General features: G+C 41.5%; 1 protein-coding gene across 1 annotated transcript in view; it reads left to right on the top strand.

Moving 5' to 3' along the window:
• Positions 1-1,601: 1,601 nt before the first annotated feature.
• The window catches only part of LOC309545131 (protein argonaute-1), a 180,186-nt gene continuing 166,458 nt past the window's right edge, over positions 1,602-15,329 (top strand). Inside the window, exon 1 of the mRNA XM_082244261.1 lies at positions 1,602-1,727. Within this exon, the coding sequence (XP_082100387.1) occupies positions 1,703-1,727 (25 nt within the window). The 5' untranslated portion in view covers positions 1,602-1,702. The remainder of the gene's footprint in view (positions 1,728-15,329) is intronic.

The following is a 15,329-nucleotide window of genomic DNA, read 5'->3' as shown; positions in this document are numbered from 1 at the left end:
CCAGGAACATTTAGACAGTAAGGAGGGGTCCTGACAGGAACCCCCCCCCCCCCGGGCCCACCCCCATATATACAGCAAGAGACAGTCGTCCTCCCCCATATACAGCGAGAGACAGTCGTCCTCCCCCATATACAGCGAGAGACAGTCGTCCTCCCCCCATATACAGCGAGAGACAGTCCCCCCCCCCCCATATACAGCGAGAGACAGTCGTCGTCATCCCCCATATACAACGAAAGACAGACAACGTCGTCCTCCCCCCATATACAGCGAGAGACAGCCCCCCCCCATATACAGCGAGAGACAGTCGTCTTCGTCCCCCATATACAGTGAGAGACAGTCGCCCCCCCTATACAGCGAGAGACAGTCGTCTTCGTCCCCCATATACAGCGAGAGACAGTCGTCTTCGTCCCCCATATACAGCGAGAGACAGTCGCGCCCCCCCCCATACAGCGAGAAACAGTCGTCGTCCCCCATATACAGCGAGAGACAGTCACCCTCCCCCCCCCCATATACAGCGAGAGATAGACGACGTCCTCCCCCCATATACAGCGAGAGACAGTCGTCTTCGTCCCCCATATACAGCGAGAGACAGTCGTCTTCGTCTCCCATATACAGCAAGAGACAGTCGTCGTCCCCCATATACAGCGAGAGACAGTCGTCGTCCCCCATATACAGCGAGAGACAGTCGTCGTCCCCCATATACAGCGAGAGACAGTCGCCCCCCCATATACAGCAAGAGACAGTCGCCCCCCCATATACAGCAAGAGACAGTCACCCCCCCATATACAGCAAGAGACAGTTGCCCCCCCCCCATATACAGCAAGAGACAGCCCCCCCTCATATACAGCGAGAGACAGTCGTCACCCCCCGTATACAGCGAGAGACAGTCCCCCCCCCCATATACAGCGAGAGAAAGTCGTCATCGTCCATATACAGCGAGAGACAGTCGTCACCCCCCATATACAGCGAGAGACAGTGGTCACCCCCCATATACAGCAAGAGACAGTTGCCCACCCCATATACAGCAAGAGACAGTCCCCCCCTCATATACAGCGAGAGACAGACAACGTCGTCCCCCATATCCAGCGAGAGACAGGTGTCATCGTCCATATACAGCGAGAGACAGTCCCCCCCCCCATATACAGCGAGAGACAGTCATCACCCCCCATATACAGCGAGAGACAGTCATCACCCCCCATATACAGCGAGAGACAGTCCCCCCCCATATACAGCGAGAGACAGTCGTCATCGTCCATATACAGCGAGAAACAGTCGTCAACCCCCATATACAGCGAGAGACAGTCGTCACCCCCCATATACAGCTACAGACATCACCCCATATACACCTAGAGACAGTCCTACTCCTTGACAGAGATTCCAGAAGTTCAAGCAGGGGGAAAAAAAAACGCTTACATACCTGTGTTGCGGAGCAGCCACATTGGCTGTGACCAGCTCATATCTACTTCCTGTACTTCTCTGTGTCATGTGACCAAAACAGTCACATTGTCTGCTGACATCACCAGGGTCCTTCTACTGGGCAGGAACTAGCCGCTACCCATCGCGATTGGCTGCACGGCTCGAGCACCGGTACGCATGCGTGGGCATGCTGGAGGCTTAGGAACACAGACAGCAGCTGCAGTAGAGCAGCCAAAGGGCTAGACTAGCTTGTGCACTAGGGCTTAGAGCAGGCCGGGTGGATGGGATGGAAGCTGGACCTTCTACACCAGGTAAGCAATGCCCGGGGCTCCTTCAGGAGGAAGGGGAAAAAGTGCTGCACCTGGAGAGAGGAGGAGGAGGGAAAAGAGGAAGCGTCTCTCACAGCCTGCAGCTTAATGGTGATGGAGAGACCCCCTAAAGAAATGCAAATTGGGACATGATGCCAAAAAGGAGGGAGGGAGGGAAGGAGGGAAGGAAGGCTTATTTTAAAGCAGAGTCTGGGAAAACGTGAGTGGTCCATGGGATCATTCAGGAGGAACCTCTTCTGTGCAGCTGGGAAAACTTCTCCACAACTGTCTTATAGACACAACTTCACTGGTGGGCTGCTAGCCTTCTAGAAGGATCTGTACACTTTACTCAAATGTTCTTCACACTTACATAAAGGACTGCCATACATAATCTCTGTGCATGCATTTTAAGGGTTAGGGTTTCATTTTAGAGTTGCTTTTGCAGGTAAACGCTTTGCTTGTACTGTGCAGATTATATATATATATATATATATATATATATATATATATATATATATATATAATGTATGTATGTATTTTTTCCGCAGATGCAGCAAGTGTCATTTTTACTTTTTGATTGTATATTTGCAGAAAAATACAAATATGCATGCAGAGCCAAAGGGAATTCATACACTGACGCTATCCTAAGTTAAAGCAGATAGACCCAGTCATTTAACTCTACAAGCTTTAATACGTCATTTTCATAAGATGTTTTATTTTATTTATTTTTTTTTCGTTAACATCAACGGAGCCGCCTTAAAGGATAAGTTCACCTTTTAACAAAAAATAAATGCACATTATTTTTTTGCAGGTAAACAAAATGTGCATTTTTGTTTTGGGAGCCTAGAATGCATTGCACCAGCGCTCAGCAGATCGCTAATGCCATGCAGGTCTCCTGCAGATCTGTCAGTGTATCTGTTTGCCTGTACCTCATACAAGCAAACAGATACTCACTGATAGGAAAAATGAATGAACTACCAATGATCTCCTTCTTGGTTGGAGTGTTTGTCAGTTATGGGCCATACACACTATAAGATTATCTGAAGACTTTTTCCTTTAGATTTACCAAAACCATATAATATGAGGTCAAACCTAAACACTTTCAATTTGTATGCAATCAGGCAGGCTCTTGCACTACATAGAAAAGGTAAATCTGAAGGAAATCAGTAACCACAAAAGTTGGATAGTGTGTATCCAGCTTTAGTATAACAATGCATTTGTACATGGAGGTGTAAATAAGATATTCCCTAATAGCCATGTGTCATGAAAAGACCCTACAACTAACAGCTCAGATTCAGACCTCATAAATATGCTTCTAAGCGCTGGTTCACAGTGGTGCGACTTATATGAAATTGACAGTTTAAAATCGCATAGTCACACCCTATTTGTGCCTGTGGAACAGTTCAAACTGGTGCGACTCTGACTTGCACCGATTTGAAAAAGTTTCCTGCACGACTTTTGGCGATTTCATGTGCGACTTGCATTGACATCTGTGCATGAAATTGCACAGATGTCAGGAAGCTGCACATGAAATCGCACTGACGAGCGGCTTTAAAATCATGCGGAAGTAGTGCTTTTGCAGAGCCGCATTCAGTGTGAACGGGGCTTAAACCGGTTTTGCTTTGTAAATTTGTCATGACTGTCTTCGTAGATTTTTTTTTCTTCATCAACAGAGGTCATATGGGGGATATAGTTTTGTCCAGGTTCCACTGGAAATTCTAAATCTAACCTCTGCTACAGAAATTATAGTGTCCAATAAAATAACTAAAGAAAGTAGGGTAATGGCCAAACAATAGCCCTTCTAAGCAGGTCAAGTTGTCTTGACAACAACCTTTATTGTTCATTTATCAGAAGTACACTACATTTTTTAAGTGGGCCGTCATCCTGAAGTTCACAAACTGAGCTTGGATCACTTTTGAAAAAGGATGTCTTGCCTTCACAACTTCGCTAGAAGCAAGATAAATTGGGTTAAAGTGTGTATATACATATATATATATATATATATATATATATATATATATATATATATATATATATATATGTATATGTGTGTGTGTGTATGTATATATATATATATATATATATATATATATATATATATATATATATGTATATATATATATATATATATATATATATATATATATATATTTTTTTTTTTTTTTTTTTTCTGATTGAGTAGTAAAAGTATATCACCAGTGCCAGGTTTTTATTTCTGTCTGTGTCCTTGCTGGACAGCTTCACCCTCTCATTTATGTCCTGGTAATCTGTCACATGGTCAGAAAATAAGAAGAAATGCAAAATTTTGATTTATGGCCTGGATTTAAAAAAGAAGATAAAGACTTCCAATGGGGGCACATGTTGCTATGACAGCTGTCACTACTTTCCTCCTATTGGAGAACTTTCCCCTTGCTTCCTGTTCTGTCCATGGAACAGGAAGTGAATAGAAATCAATGGGACAGAAAATAAGAGCTTTTAACCCTTTTACTTCATCTAAAACAAAAGCAGAAAAAAGGTGTTTACCCCCCCCCCCCCCCCGCCCACAGTTCATTTAGTGTGGCAGGGCAGCACAGGCAGGCTGGATCACGTACGTGCATATCATCTGGCCTGTTCCTGGTTAGGGAGGCGCATGCACGCCTCCCCCTGCTAACCCACGCTGTCATTGGCTACAGTGCAATTTTGTCAGCAGGCTATAACCAATCACAGAACAGAGCCCTGTTTTTTAAACACACAGGACTCTGTACACTGAGCATCTATCTGGCTGTTTCTTCTTCCTGCAAAGCAGAGAGAAAAAAAGCCAGATCTGCAAGTAAAAGCAGCACACATTACCCATTATTAGGCACACAGTTAACCCCTTGACTGCCCCTAGATGGTAATCCCTTCCCAGCCAGTGTCATTAGTGCAGAGTCTGTGTACAGTATTACATCTAATCACCTTTTATTAGTGTCAATAGAGACCTCAGTGTCAGTCAGTTAAGGCCCGTACACACGTAGCGATTGTCGGCCGTAAATATTCGGCCACCGACCAATCGGCCGATTGTCAGCTTGTTAGTATGATGCTTCCGATAACCGACTGCGACTTTTCGGCCTAACAGAATCTGGTGTGCAGGCATTAAAATTTTTGTTGGCCAACACCAGAATGGCCGATTGTTCGCCAGTCAGTACAGAATTCGGCCGACAAAAAGCAGATGAGCAAGACTGGGCATGCTCAGAAAAGAAAAAACACACGGAAAGTTAACCATCACATGACATCACTTCTGCAGTCGGCTGTTGTTGGCCGACAAAATTCGTGTGCAGTCTTTAGCACTTTTCAACCGACAGGACAGCACCGGACAAAAAGACGGCCGATCGTTCGGTACGTGTGTACGGGGCTTTAGTGTACCTCTCAGCATGGGTCTGTTAGCACTAGATTTCCTGCCACACTATCCTAGTCCCAGTATAGGTCGCTGATCACCTCCATTACAGTATAGTGTCTAAAGCTGCTTGAATTCCAGTATATACACTATAGTTTTTAGATGCTAGAACTTTCACGCAAACCTATTAATTTACTCCTATTGGATTTTATTTATATACCAAAGACATTGTGCATAGTCACCATAGTGGATGTTTTATAACAAAGTAGAAAATATCAAATTTTTTTTTTCTAAATTTTTTTTTTTTTTATATCATAAGACATAAAAATAACCCCAGTGGTAAACACATACTACCAAAAGAAAGCTCTATGGAAAAAAAATATGATATAAATTTCATTTGTGTACAGTGTTGCATGACCGCTCAGCCTTAATGCGTTCTCATACATTATCTGTATTAAAGTAAAAACCTTGTCTTTGCCTCCTCCCAAACACTTACCTGACACCACTCTTGATCTAGCGGTGTTCCCGCAGCTGTCAGTCAAATCATGTAAGGAAGGAGCAGGGGCACTCTGAGAAGTGGACGAGTGGACAGCGCCAAAGGGGACCTCAGAAGTAATATGAAAAGGGGGGGGGGGGTTATGGGACTTTAAATGAAACACATGATGCAACCAGATCATGCGTCTCCATCCCTATATTCGGATATAAATGAAAGAGATTGGGACTTTGAGTGAGGCATACGTCTGATAAAACTATGTTATACAATGGCGTATTTATTGATTGATTCGTGGATAACAAAGTTAGACATGGCACATCACAGAAATGAAACGTTAATTATTAATATGAGCTGGTATACATGCCTTGGCATCAAATAGATAAAATACATATTTACAAACAATTGCAAAATTTCATATATTGGATCAGGATATAAACGCATGATTATGATATGGCTACATCCAGTTAAAGCTCAACGCGTTTTGTGCGCTAAACGCACTGCCTCAGGAGCAGATGCAGGACATAAATAAATCAGCTCATAGTTTGAGATGGTGCTGAAAGTAGAAAATAGCTGAGAATGTGTCTATCCTGGGAGCTGTGGGAGCATAGCCAGCGGAAGTCCAAGGCATACACACAGCACACCCCTGAAGGAAATATGTCCCAAAAAGTTGTAAATAATGCATAAAGCGGCTTCAAACATTGTCTGTAAAGGAAATGAATAGTACATAAAATTAGAAAAAGAATGCTCAGTTGCACTTTATATTACAAAGTGTGGTATCCCAAAAATTGAATGTGGAAAAAATAAATCCCAAACGTGAAAGGGACGTTGCGATACCAGAGGGATATAATAAGAAATGTTGATGCAAAGATATATTTAAAAATTATATTTTATTATTTCAAGCTAAAAAATCTGCATGCTACAATAGCATCATAGAATCATCATAATTGTACAAAGAGTAAAAATATAATTGCAAACAGTTCAAAGAATCACTTGATGTACAGCATAGCATATGGACTCCAAAACCCCTACGCGTTTCAGCCAAAAGTCTTCTTCTGGGGGTGTATTTGTCCAGAGTTTTAACCATATCTGTGTATATAATAAAACAGGCAGGTAATTTAAAAATGGTAACACAAGTTCTAAATACAGTGGAAACTAATGAACAAGCCCAAAAGAGGAAATGTCTATTTTAATCTATAAAGGTAAATCCAAAAACTTGCATCATAATGAAGTACAGAAGGAAAATAAGAATCTCTTTAAAATCTGACGTGGCTGACACTCAACGATCTATAGGGAGACATCCAGGCGCCAAAGCTTTAACCGCTTGCCGACCGCCGCACAACTATTTACTGCGGCGGTCAGCCCCTCACAGGCAGAGCGACGTAGTACTATGTCGCTAGCCTGTGAGGGTCTAGGGAGCTCCCGCGCGGTTACGGACCCCCCCCCCGCGCGTGTGACCGGCGGACCCGATCGTCCGCCGGTCACTCGCGATCGTCGGTGGGGAGGGAGAAAGGCAGGCGGCTAATGTAAACAAGCCACCTGTCATTCTCCCTGTGTAGGAATGGTGATCATACGGTTCTACTATGTAGGACCGTTGATCACTGTTCCTACACCTCAAGCCACAGCCAATCACAGTTAGAATCACGCCCCTAGGGACACACATAACCCCTCCCTCTCAAAAAAGTTAACCCCTTCACTGCCAGTGTATTTTTACAGTAACCGTGCATATGTATAGCACTGATTACTGTAGAAATGTCACTGGTAACCCCAAAAGTGTCAAAAATGTCAGTCAAGGGTCCGATCTGTCCGCCGCAGTGTCGCAGTACTGCAAAAAAATCGCAGATCGCCGCCATTACTCATTAAAAAAAAAACAACAAAAATGACAAAAATCTTTCCCTTTGTTAGTAAACGCGATAACTTTTGCGCAAACCAATCAAAATACGCTTTTTGCGATTTTTTTTTTTTTTTTTTTTTTTTTTTTTTTTTTTCAAACATATGTAGAATAAAACAAAGTGGCCGAAAATGTTAAATTTTGATTTTTTGGGGGGGAATTTCATATAAAAAAAAATGTGAAAAATATTGTTATTTTTGCAAAATTGTCGCTCTTTTTTTGTTTATAGCGCATGATCAAAAAATCGCACAGGTGATCAAATGCCACCAAAAGAAAGCTCTGTTTGTGGGAAAAAAAGGACGTCGAATTCGTTTAGGTACAGCATTGCACGACCGCACAATTGTCCGTTAAAGTCACGCAGTGCCGAATCGCAAAATGGTTGGTCGGAAGGGGGTAAAATCTTCCGGGGCTTAAGTGGTTAATTTGAGAACACAAGGGACTAAAGGCATATATGGACAGTGTGGTCCTAATGCAAAAATATAAAGCATGACATATAATCAAAAATGTATATAGATGCTCCATAGACTGTCAAGAAATGAGAGTCTATATCTATTTGATCGATCCTTAAAGGAGGAGAGAAATTGCCTTGGTATTCACCCAGCAAGCGCATATTTAAGGGAGGAGAACCTCCCATTGTATGTTTAGACAGCGAATCAGAGAAGTTTGTAGCATACAGATTTTTTTGCCTTGAACTAATAAAATATAATTTTTTATATATCTTTGCATCAACATTTCCTATTATATCCCTCTGGTATCGCAACGTCAATTTCCCCGATTGTTAATCCCGTTTGGGATTTATTTTTTTCCACATAGTATATAAAATTAAATGTTGCTGCTGGGAAGTCTAATTAGACTAAAAAGAGGATAAAGAATAAGTAGGGAATAAGAGTTAAACCAAAGGACCAACAACCAAGAAAACAGAGAGTGGTATAGTGTAGGGAGTGAATGAATTAGGAAGAGCATGAAAAAGTTAACCCCAAAAGGGTGAATAGAACTGACAAAGGTCACAGCCAGTGAAGATTCCTGTGGGTCAAGGGCCAAACCAAAGCTGAAAGGGGAATCTAAATAAAATACAGTGGTTAGTTACCATATTGAGGGGACCCCAGAAGGGGAGATTTAGGGCTGCTCTGTGCAAAACCATTGCACAGAGCAGGTAAGTATGATGTTTGTTATTTTAATTTAAACAAAATGTAGCTTTAGACCCCATTCACACTAGCGCGACTTGTCAGGCGACTTGGTCGCCTGACAAGTAGCGGTGGGTCGCTCGCCATTGAATAGTACAGGACCCGTTCTAATAGGAGCGACACAAGTGTGAAAAAGGGTCCTGTACTACTTTGGGGCGACCTGGAGGCGACTTGCATTGACTTCAATGATATGAAGTCCGTGCATGTCGCGCCGAGGTCGCGTGTCACAGGTCGCCCCAGCAAGTCGCGTTGCCCCTGTCTGAACGGGGTCTTATAATCACTTTAAGCAAGCTGCTTGGAATAGGTAGGTCAGTCACTGCCCTTTAATCTCACTGGTTTACTTCCACCATTTTTTTTTTTTTTTTTGCCACCTAGGGTTTGCTCTAACATATCTTGTCTTCTATCATGTGCAGTGTGTTGACACAGAACACTCTCTTGCTGAGCCTTTCCAGTGATGTTGGGTTCAGGCCAAATGCCTCACTATTGCTTGGTAAAAGAAGCAGAATTATGCTTGGAGCATATTGTGAAGAGTCTGGGAAACTTGTTTTGTTTGATAAAGCAACCTTTTGCTCTACTGATTGCTGGTGACTACTGCAGAACTGGTTTACTGACATCAATGTTACTATTTTTAGGCATAGTGCCAAAATATTATAATGAGCAACATTCTAAAAAGTATGATGAAGTTATCTCTTCTCTTCATATTCAAGCCCAGCTCCAAAAAAGTTGGGATGCTGTATAAAATAAATCTACATAAAACAGAATGCAGTGATTTGCAAATCTCAAAATCCCTTTTTTTCGCAATAGAAAACAAATCAAATGTTTAAACAGAAAATTTACTATATTAGGAAAAAATACGTTAACTTTAAAATTGATGGCAGCATTACGTCTCAAAAAAATTGGGAAAGGGCCATATTTGCCATGGTGTAGCATCCCCTCTTCTTTTAACAACACTCAGTAAACCTCTGGGAACTGAGGAGACCAATTGCTGGAGTTTTGTGGGGAGAAATGTTATTCCAAGTCCTGCCTCTGATATATGATTCTAACTGCTCAACAATCCTGGGTCTTCTTTGTTGTATTTTTCTTTTCTTGATGCACCAAATATTTTCATTAGCATCGTCCTGTTGAAACACAGGTCTTCCTTTAAAAAGGACATTTTATCTGGATCGGAGCATTTGCTCTTAAACTTGGATATATCTTTCAGCATTGATGGTGCCTTTCCAGATGTGCGAGCTGCCCATTCCGTACGCACCAATTCTCCCCCATACCATCAGATATGCAGATTTTTGAACTGAGCAATAAGCCGAAAGGTCCTTCTCCTCTTTAGTCTGGAGGATGCAGTGCCCATGATTGCCAAAAAGGTCAAATTAGATTTTTCTGACCACAGAGAGTTTTCCACTTTGCAACAGACCATTATAATGAGCCTTGTCCCAGAGGAGAGGGCGACATTTCTGGATCATGTTCGTATATGGCTTCGCACGGCAGAGCTTTACCTTGCATTTTTAGATGGCATGGCGAACAGTTTAGGGACAGTGATTTTTGGAAGTATTTCTGAGCCCATGCAGTGATGTCCATCACAGAACTATGCCTGTTTTTATTGCAGTGCCGTCTGAGGGCCCGAAGGTCACAGAAGTGAACATTATTCGCTAGAGGTGCACCAATAGAAATTCTGGTACTGAAACCGAAAATGCAGGACGCACTTGGCCGAAAACCGAAAATTACAGTTTTTAAAAAATATTTTATATTTTTATATATAATTATTATATTCAAATTTAAATTCATTTTACATTTAATTTAAATAAATATGAATTTATTGTCAATGTCAGCCATTATTGGCACTTTTAGTACAAGGAAAATATATCCCTTTAAATTCTATGCATGTCTTTACACTGGTCTGTAGCGCTTCCATTGTGGTGTTAAAAATTCTGCTTGCTGCATTTTGCACCTCCCCATTAAAACGCATTGAAAACGCAGCAAGAACTCATCATTAACGCACCCGTGTTACAAATTTTGATGTCACATGACCTATGAAAAACAAACCATAAGCACAGTAAAATTGTGCTTAAATGGGCATAAAATCACCGCAAATTCGCAGTAAAATTGTCGCAAAATTGCAGCAAATTCACAGCTAAATTGCGTGCGTTTTTGGCGCCGTAATCGGCATGTTTTTCTCTTATCGGCGAAATGCTAACACCATTTTCGGGCGATATGTTTCAGCGGCCGAAATTTCAATGCATCTCTAGTATTCGCACCACACGTGAGGTATCACCACGAAAGTTAGAGCCATAATTCTAGTGCTGGAACTCCTCTGTATCTCTAAACAGGGAACTTGTAAAGGCGTTTAAAGCGTCCCCTGTGGGGATTAAGTACTGTAGTTTTAAGTAGAATTTTAAAACTTGACATGTTGGGTATCTATTTGCTCTGCAAAATTGGGGGTATATATTGTGTTTTTTTTACAGTGACTTAGTGGCTTAGTGACTGCCCCAAGCACATATACTGCTAAGCAGGAACACGGATCCTTACATTACCCACAGTAAGCACTCCCAGGAAACACATTTAGCCCTTTGATCACCCCTGATGTTAGCCCCTTCCCTGCCAGTGTCAGTACAGTAACAGTGTATATTTTTAGCACTGATCACTGTATTAGTGTCATTAGGATGTCTGCTTTTGTCCGCCGCAATATTTCAGTCCCGCTATGTTGATGTTCGCTGCCATTACTAGTTAACAAAATAAATTAATAAAAAAAAACATTGTTTGTAGACGCTATACCATTTGCACAAACCAATTAGTATACATGTATTGGGATTTTATTTTTACCAAACATATGTAGCAGAATACATATTGGCCGAAATTGATAAAGAAATTTTATATTTTTACATTTTTTTTATTGGGTATATTTTATAGCATAAAGTAAAAAAATATTGTATTTGGTTTTTTTTTTTTTTTTTTTTTCAAAATTTGTCTTTTTTTGAATATAGCGCAAAAAATAAAAAAATGCAGAGGTGCTCAAATACCACAAAGAAAGCTCTATTTGTTGGAAAAAAAAGGACATACATTTTATTTTGGCACAGTGTCGCACAACCGTGAAACTGTCAGTTAAAGTAACGCAATGCTGTATCTTAAAAAATGGCTTGGTCAACCTTCCAGAGCTGAAGTGGTCATAAAGGAAGGCAAACCTTCTGGAGCTGAAGTGGTTAAAGTGTATTTTTTTCCCCAAAAAATTGCGTTTGCACAACCGCTGCACAAATACCACGTGACAAAAAATTTTAATGATCATCGTTTTATTCCCTAGGATCTCTGCTAAAAAAACAATATCTTGCTCCTCTCCTATTTCATATATTAACTACATTTTTGATAATTTACTATCAATTTTTATCTTTTTTCCTTAATTTATATATTTCTTTGACATCTGGCTAAACCACACTCCAGTTTGTCATTCATCCAGGTTAATTTCTTTCCCCCCCCCCCTAGCCTGCCAATTTCCGGGGTTGCGATGCACGCTTTGATGCACCCTCCCCTGCCCTGTCTCTGTTATCATCTGGGTTGGTGGTGGGGTGTGGTCACAATTTGCATCGGGGCCATGTTCAGTTTGCCCCTCCCGCAATCATGGTATCGTGTTGCTGGGGCAACCCTTCATTTCCACTCTGACGCTGGGTTGGTTTGGTATGTCTCGTCCCTGGCACAGCGCGCCGGATATGAGATCATGCCTCCCCGACCCTATAATTGCGTCCATATGGCGTTGGCGGGACTTTGCCTTGGTCAGCGCAGCGGGACGTTTGAGTCGAGAGGGGCCAGGACACTATCTGCTTTGCTTATTTCTACGGGTCGGTCTCGATTCGGTTTCACCTGCTTAGAATGATCACTACCTTACTCAACTGTTGGTAAGATGTCTTTTGCAACACTTCTCACTTTTTTATTTTGTATTTTCACGCATGGGATACTTGATTGGTCTAACCCCTTTTATCCGTTTTTGATGTCAACTTTGTTTCATTACCACTCTGGCACACTATCTTTAAGTCTCCATTCACACTACCGCGATTTGTCAGCCTGACAAGTCGCGGTCCATGCAGTGCTACAGGACCCGTTCTAATAGGATCGACACAAGTCGCTTCGACTTAGAAAAAGGCTCCTGTAGTACTTCGGGGCGACCTCGGAGCGACTTGCATTGACATTCATTATATGAAGTCCATGCAAGTCACGGCAAAGTCACGGTTCAGTGTGAATGCGGTCTTACTCCTTCTTTATTTGCAACACTGTGGGTATCTATTTACATCTTTTTTGTACTATGGCAGTTTGTTTTTGACCTGACTCAACACACATGACTACAATTTCTTTTTCACTTGATGATACACTTTCATATATAATCACACATTAACCACTTGCCGACCGCCGCAAGTAGATTTACTGCGGCGGTCAGCCCCTCACAGGCAAAGTGACGTAAATATACGTCACTAGCCTGTGAGGCTCTGGGGAGCGAGTGCGCGCCGCCGGCGGCGCGCTCCCGGACCCCCCCCCCCCCCCCGTGCGTGTGACCGGCGAACATCGGGTCCGCCGGTCACACGCGCGGGGGGGGGGGGGGGTCCGGGAGCGCGCCGCCGGCGCGCGCACTCGCTCCCCAGAGCCTCACAGGCTAGTGACGTATATTTACGTCACTTTGCCTGTGAGGGGCTGACCGCCGACGATCACTCTGCGATCGTCGGGGGAGAGGGAGAAAGGCAGGCAGCTTGTGTAAACAAGCTGCCTGTCATTCTCCCCTGTGTAGAAACACTGATCATACGGTTCTACTATGTAGGACCGTTGATCAGTGTAACTACAGCTCAACAGACAGCCAATCAGTTAGAATCACGCCCCTAGGGACACACACAGCCCCTCCCTCTCAAATAAAGTTAACCCCTTCACTGCCAGTGTATTTTTACAGTAACAGTGCATATATATAGCACTGATTACTGTAGAAATGTCACTGGTAACCCCAAAAGTGTCAAAAATGTCAGTCAAGTGTCCGATCTGTCCGCCCCAATGTCACAGTACCGCAAAAAAAATCGCAGATCGCCGCCATTACGCATTAAAAAAAAAACAACAAAAATTACAAAAATCTTTCCCTTTGTTAGTAAACGCAATAACTTTTGCGCAAACCAATCAAAATACGCTTTTTGCGATTTTTTTTTTTTTTTTTTTTTTTAACCAAACATATATGTAGCATAAAACAAATTGGCCGAAAATGTTAAAAAAATTTGATTTTTACTTTTTTTTTTTTTTTGGGGAATTTCATATAAAAAAATGTGAAAAATATTGTTATTTTTGCAAAATTGACGCTCCTTTTTTTGTTTATAGTGCGTGATCAAAAAATCGCACAGGTGATCAAATACCACCAAAAGAAAGCTCTGTTTGTGAGAAAAAAAAGGACGTCAAATTCGTTTAGGTACAGCATCGCACGACCGCGCAATTGTCCGTTAAAGTCACGCAGTGCCGAATTGCAAAATACCCCCTGGTCAGGAAGGGGGTAAAATCTTCCGGGGCTTAAGTGGTTAAGTATGATGACCACACAGCAAAATTAATAATTTTTCAAACAGAATTTTTTTCAGAATATTCTAGTCACGATGTGTTCCCTCATCTTCTGCTCATTTATGCAATATCCTTGCCTGTCCCCTTCTGCGACCTCTCCAGCTACCCCTCCATCTCTTCCTTCCCATGTTCTGGCCTCGGGAATTACACCCGCCTCAGCCTCGAGTTAGACAGTCGCTATTGGGGTTTTTTTTCTCTCTCTCAGAGTTTTTGGTTGACCCTAGAAAGTAGCTGAGTTCTGTATATCTTATATTGGAGCAAGTTGTTATATTTCCTACATATATATGATATTCGTGTGTCTTAATGTTGGTTTATAGATTCAAAGTTTTAATTAGCTCCTGATGAGTGGACGTTGAGCCACGAAACGCGTAGAGCCTAGAAGATATGAAGACAGACCATTTGTAGACTGAAGACTGATTACATGTTGTTTACATATACAATGCATTCATTTACTGAATTTACTGGAAAAATATATTTATATGAATTTATATACTTCATGTTTAGTTCTTGATTAGTGTATGTCTATTTTTTCATTATTGTACCCTCTATGAAATACTCATTAAATAATTTATTATTTTTGATATTCCATATTGTTTTTGATATTTACCAAATGACTGACCTCACTCAAAGTCCCATTCCCCTTATTTTTTCCCATTATTCCCCCCTTTTTTATACGTATACCAGGGATGGAGGTCTAGTCATTATTTACACTACAGATCATGTCTCCTTTTTTAATCTGATTGCTCACAAAATTTTGTAATTCAAATTTTATATATATATATATATATATATATATATATATATATATATATATATATATATATATATATATATATATTTGAAGTAATATTGTTTTTTTTTTTACACTAGAGGACAAATAGCGTGTTCATAAATCTTATTTAAACCGTAAACTTTAGAACCACACATAAGATGTTGGATAAGGGGGTATATACCCAGAAGTACCCCAACGCATTTCAGTTTTTGTAGTTTTTCTCAGGGGGTATTGCAAAAAGTGCAGATTAATACTGATAAAAAGGGCAAACCCATGTATAGAGCACCCCCCGATGTCCAAAGGAAAGCAGACACACCAGAGGAGTAGGAGATTTCAAAAGACACCATGCCACAGTTC

This window comes from Pelophylax lessonae, assembly GCF_965119305.1.
Source record: "Pelophylax lessonae genome assembly, chromosome: 2".
Classification (NCBI taxonomy): domain Eukaryota; kingdom Metazoa; phylum Chordata; class Amphibia; order Anura; family Ranidae; genus Pelophylax; species Pelophylax lessonae.
Note: the sequence above shows the minus strand (reverse complement) of the source record. Positions and strands in the feature narration are given on the sequence as shown.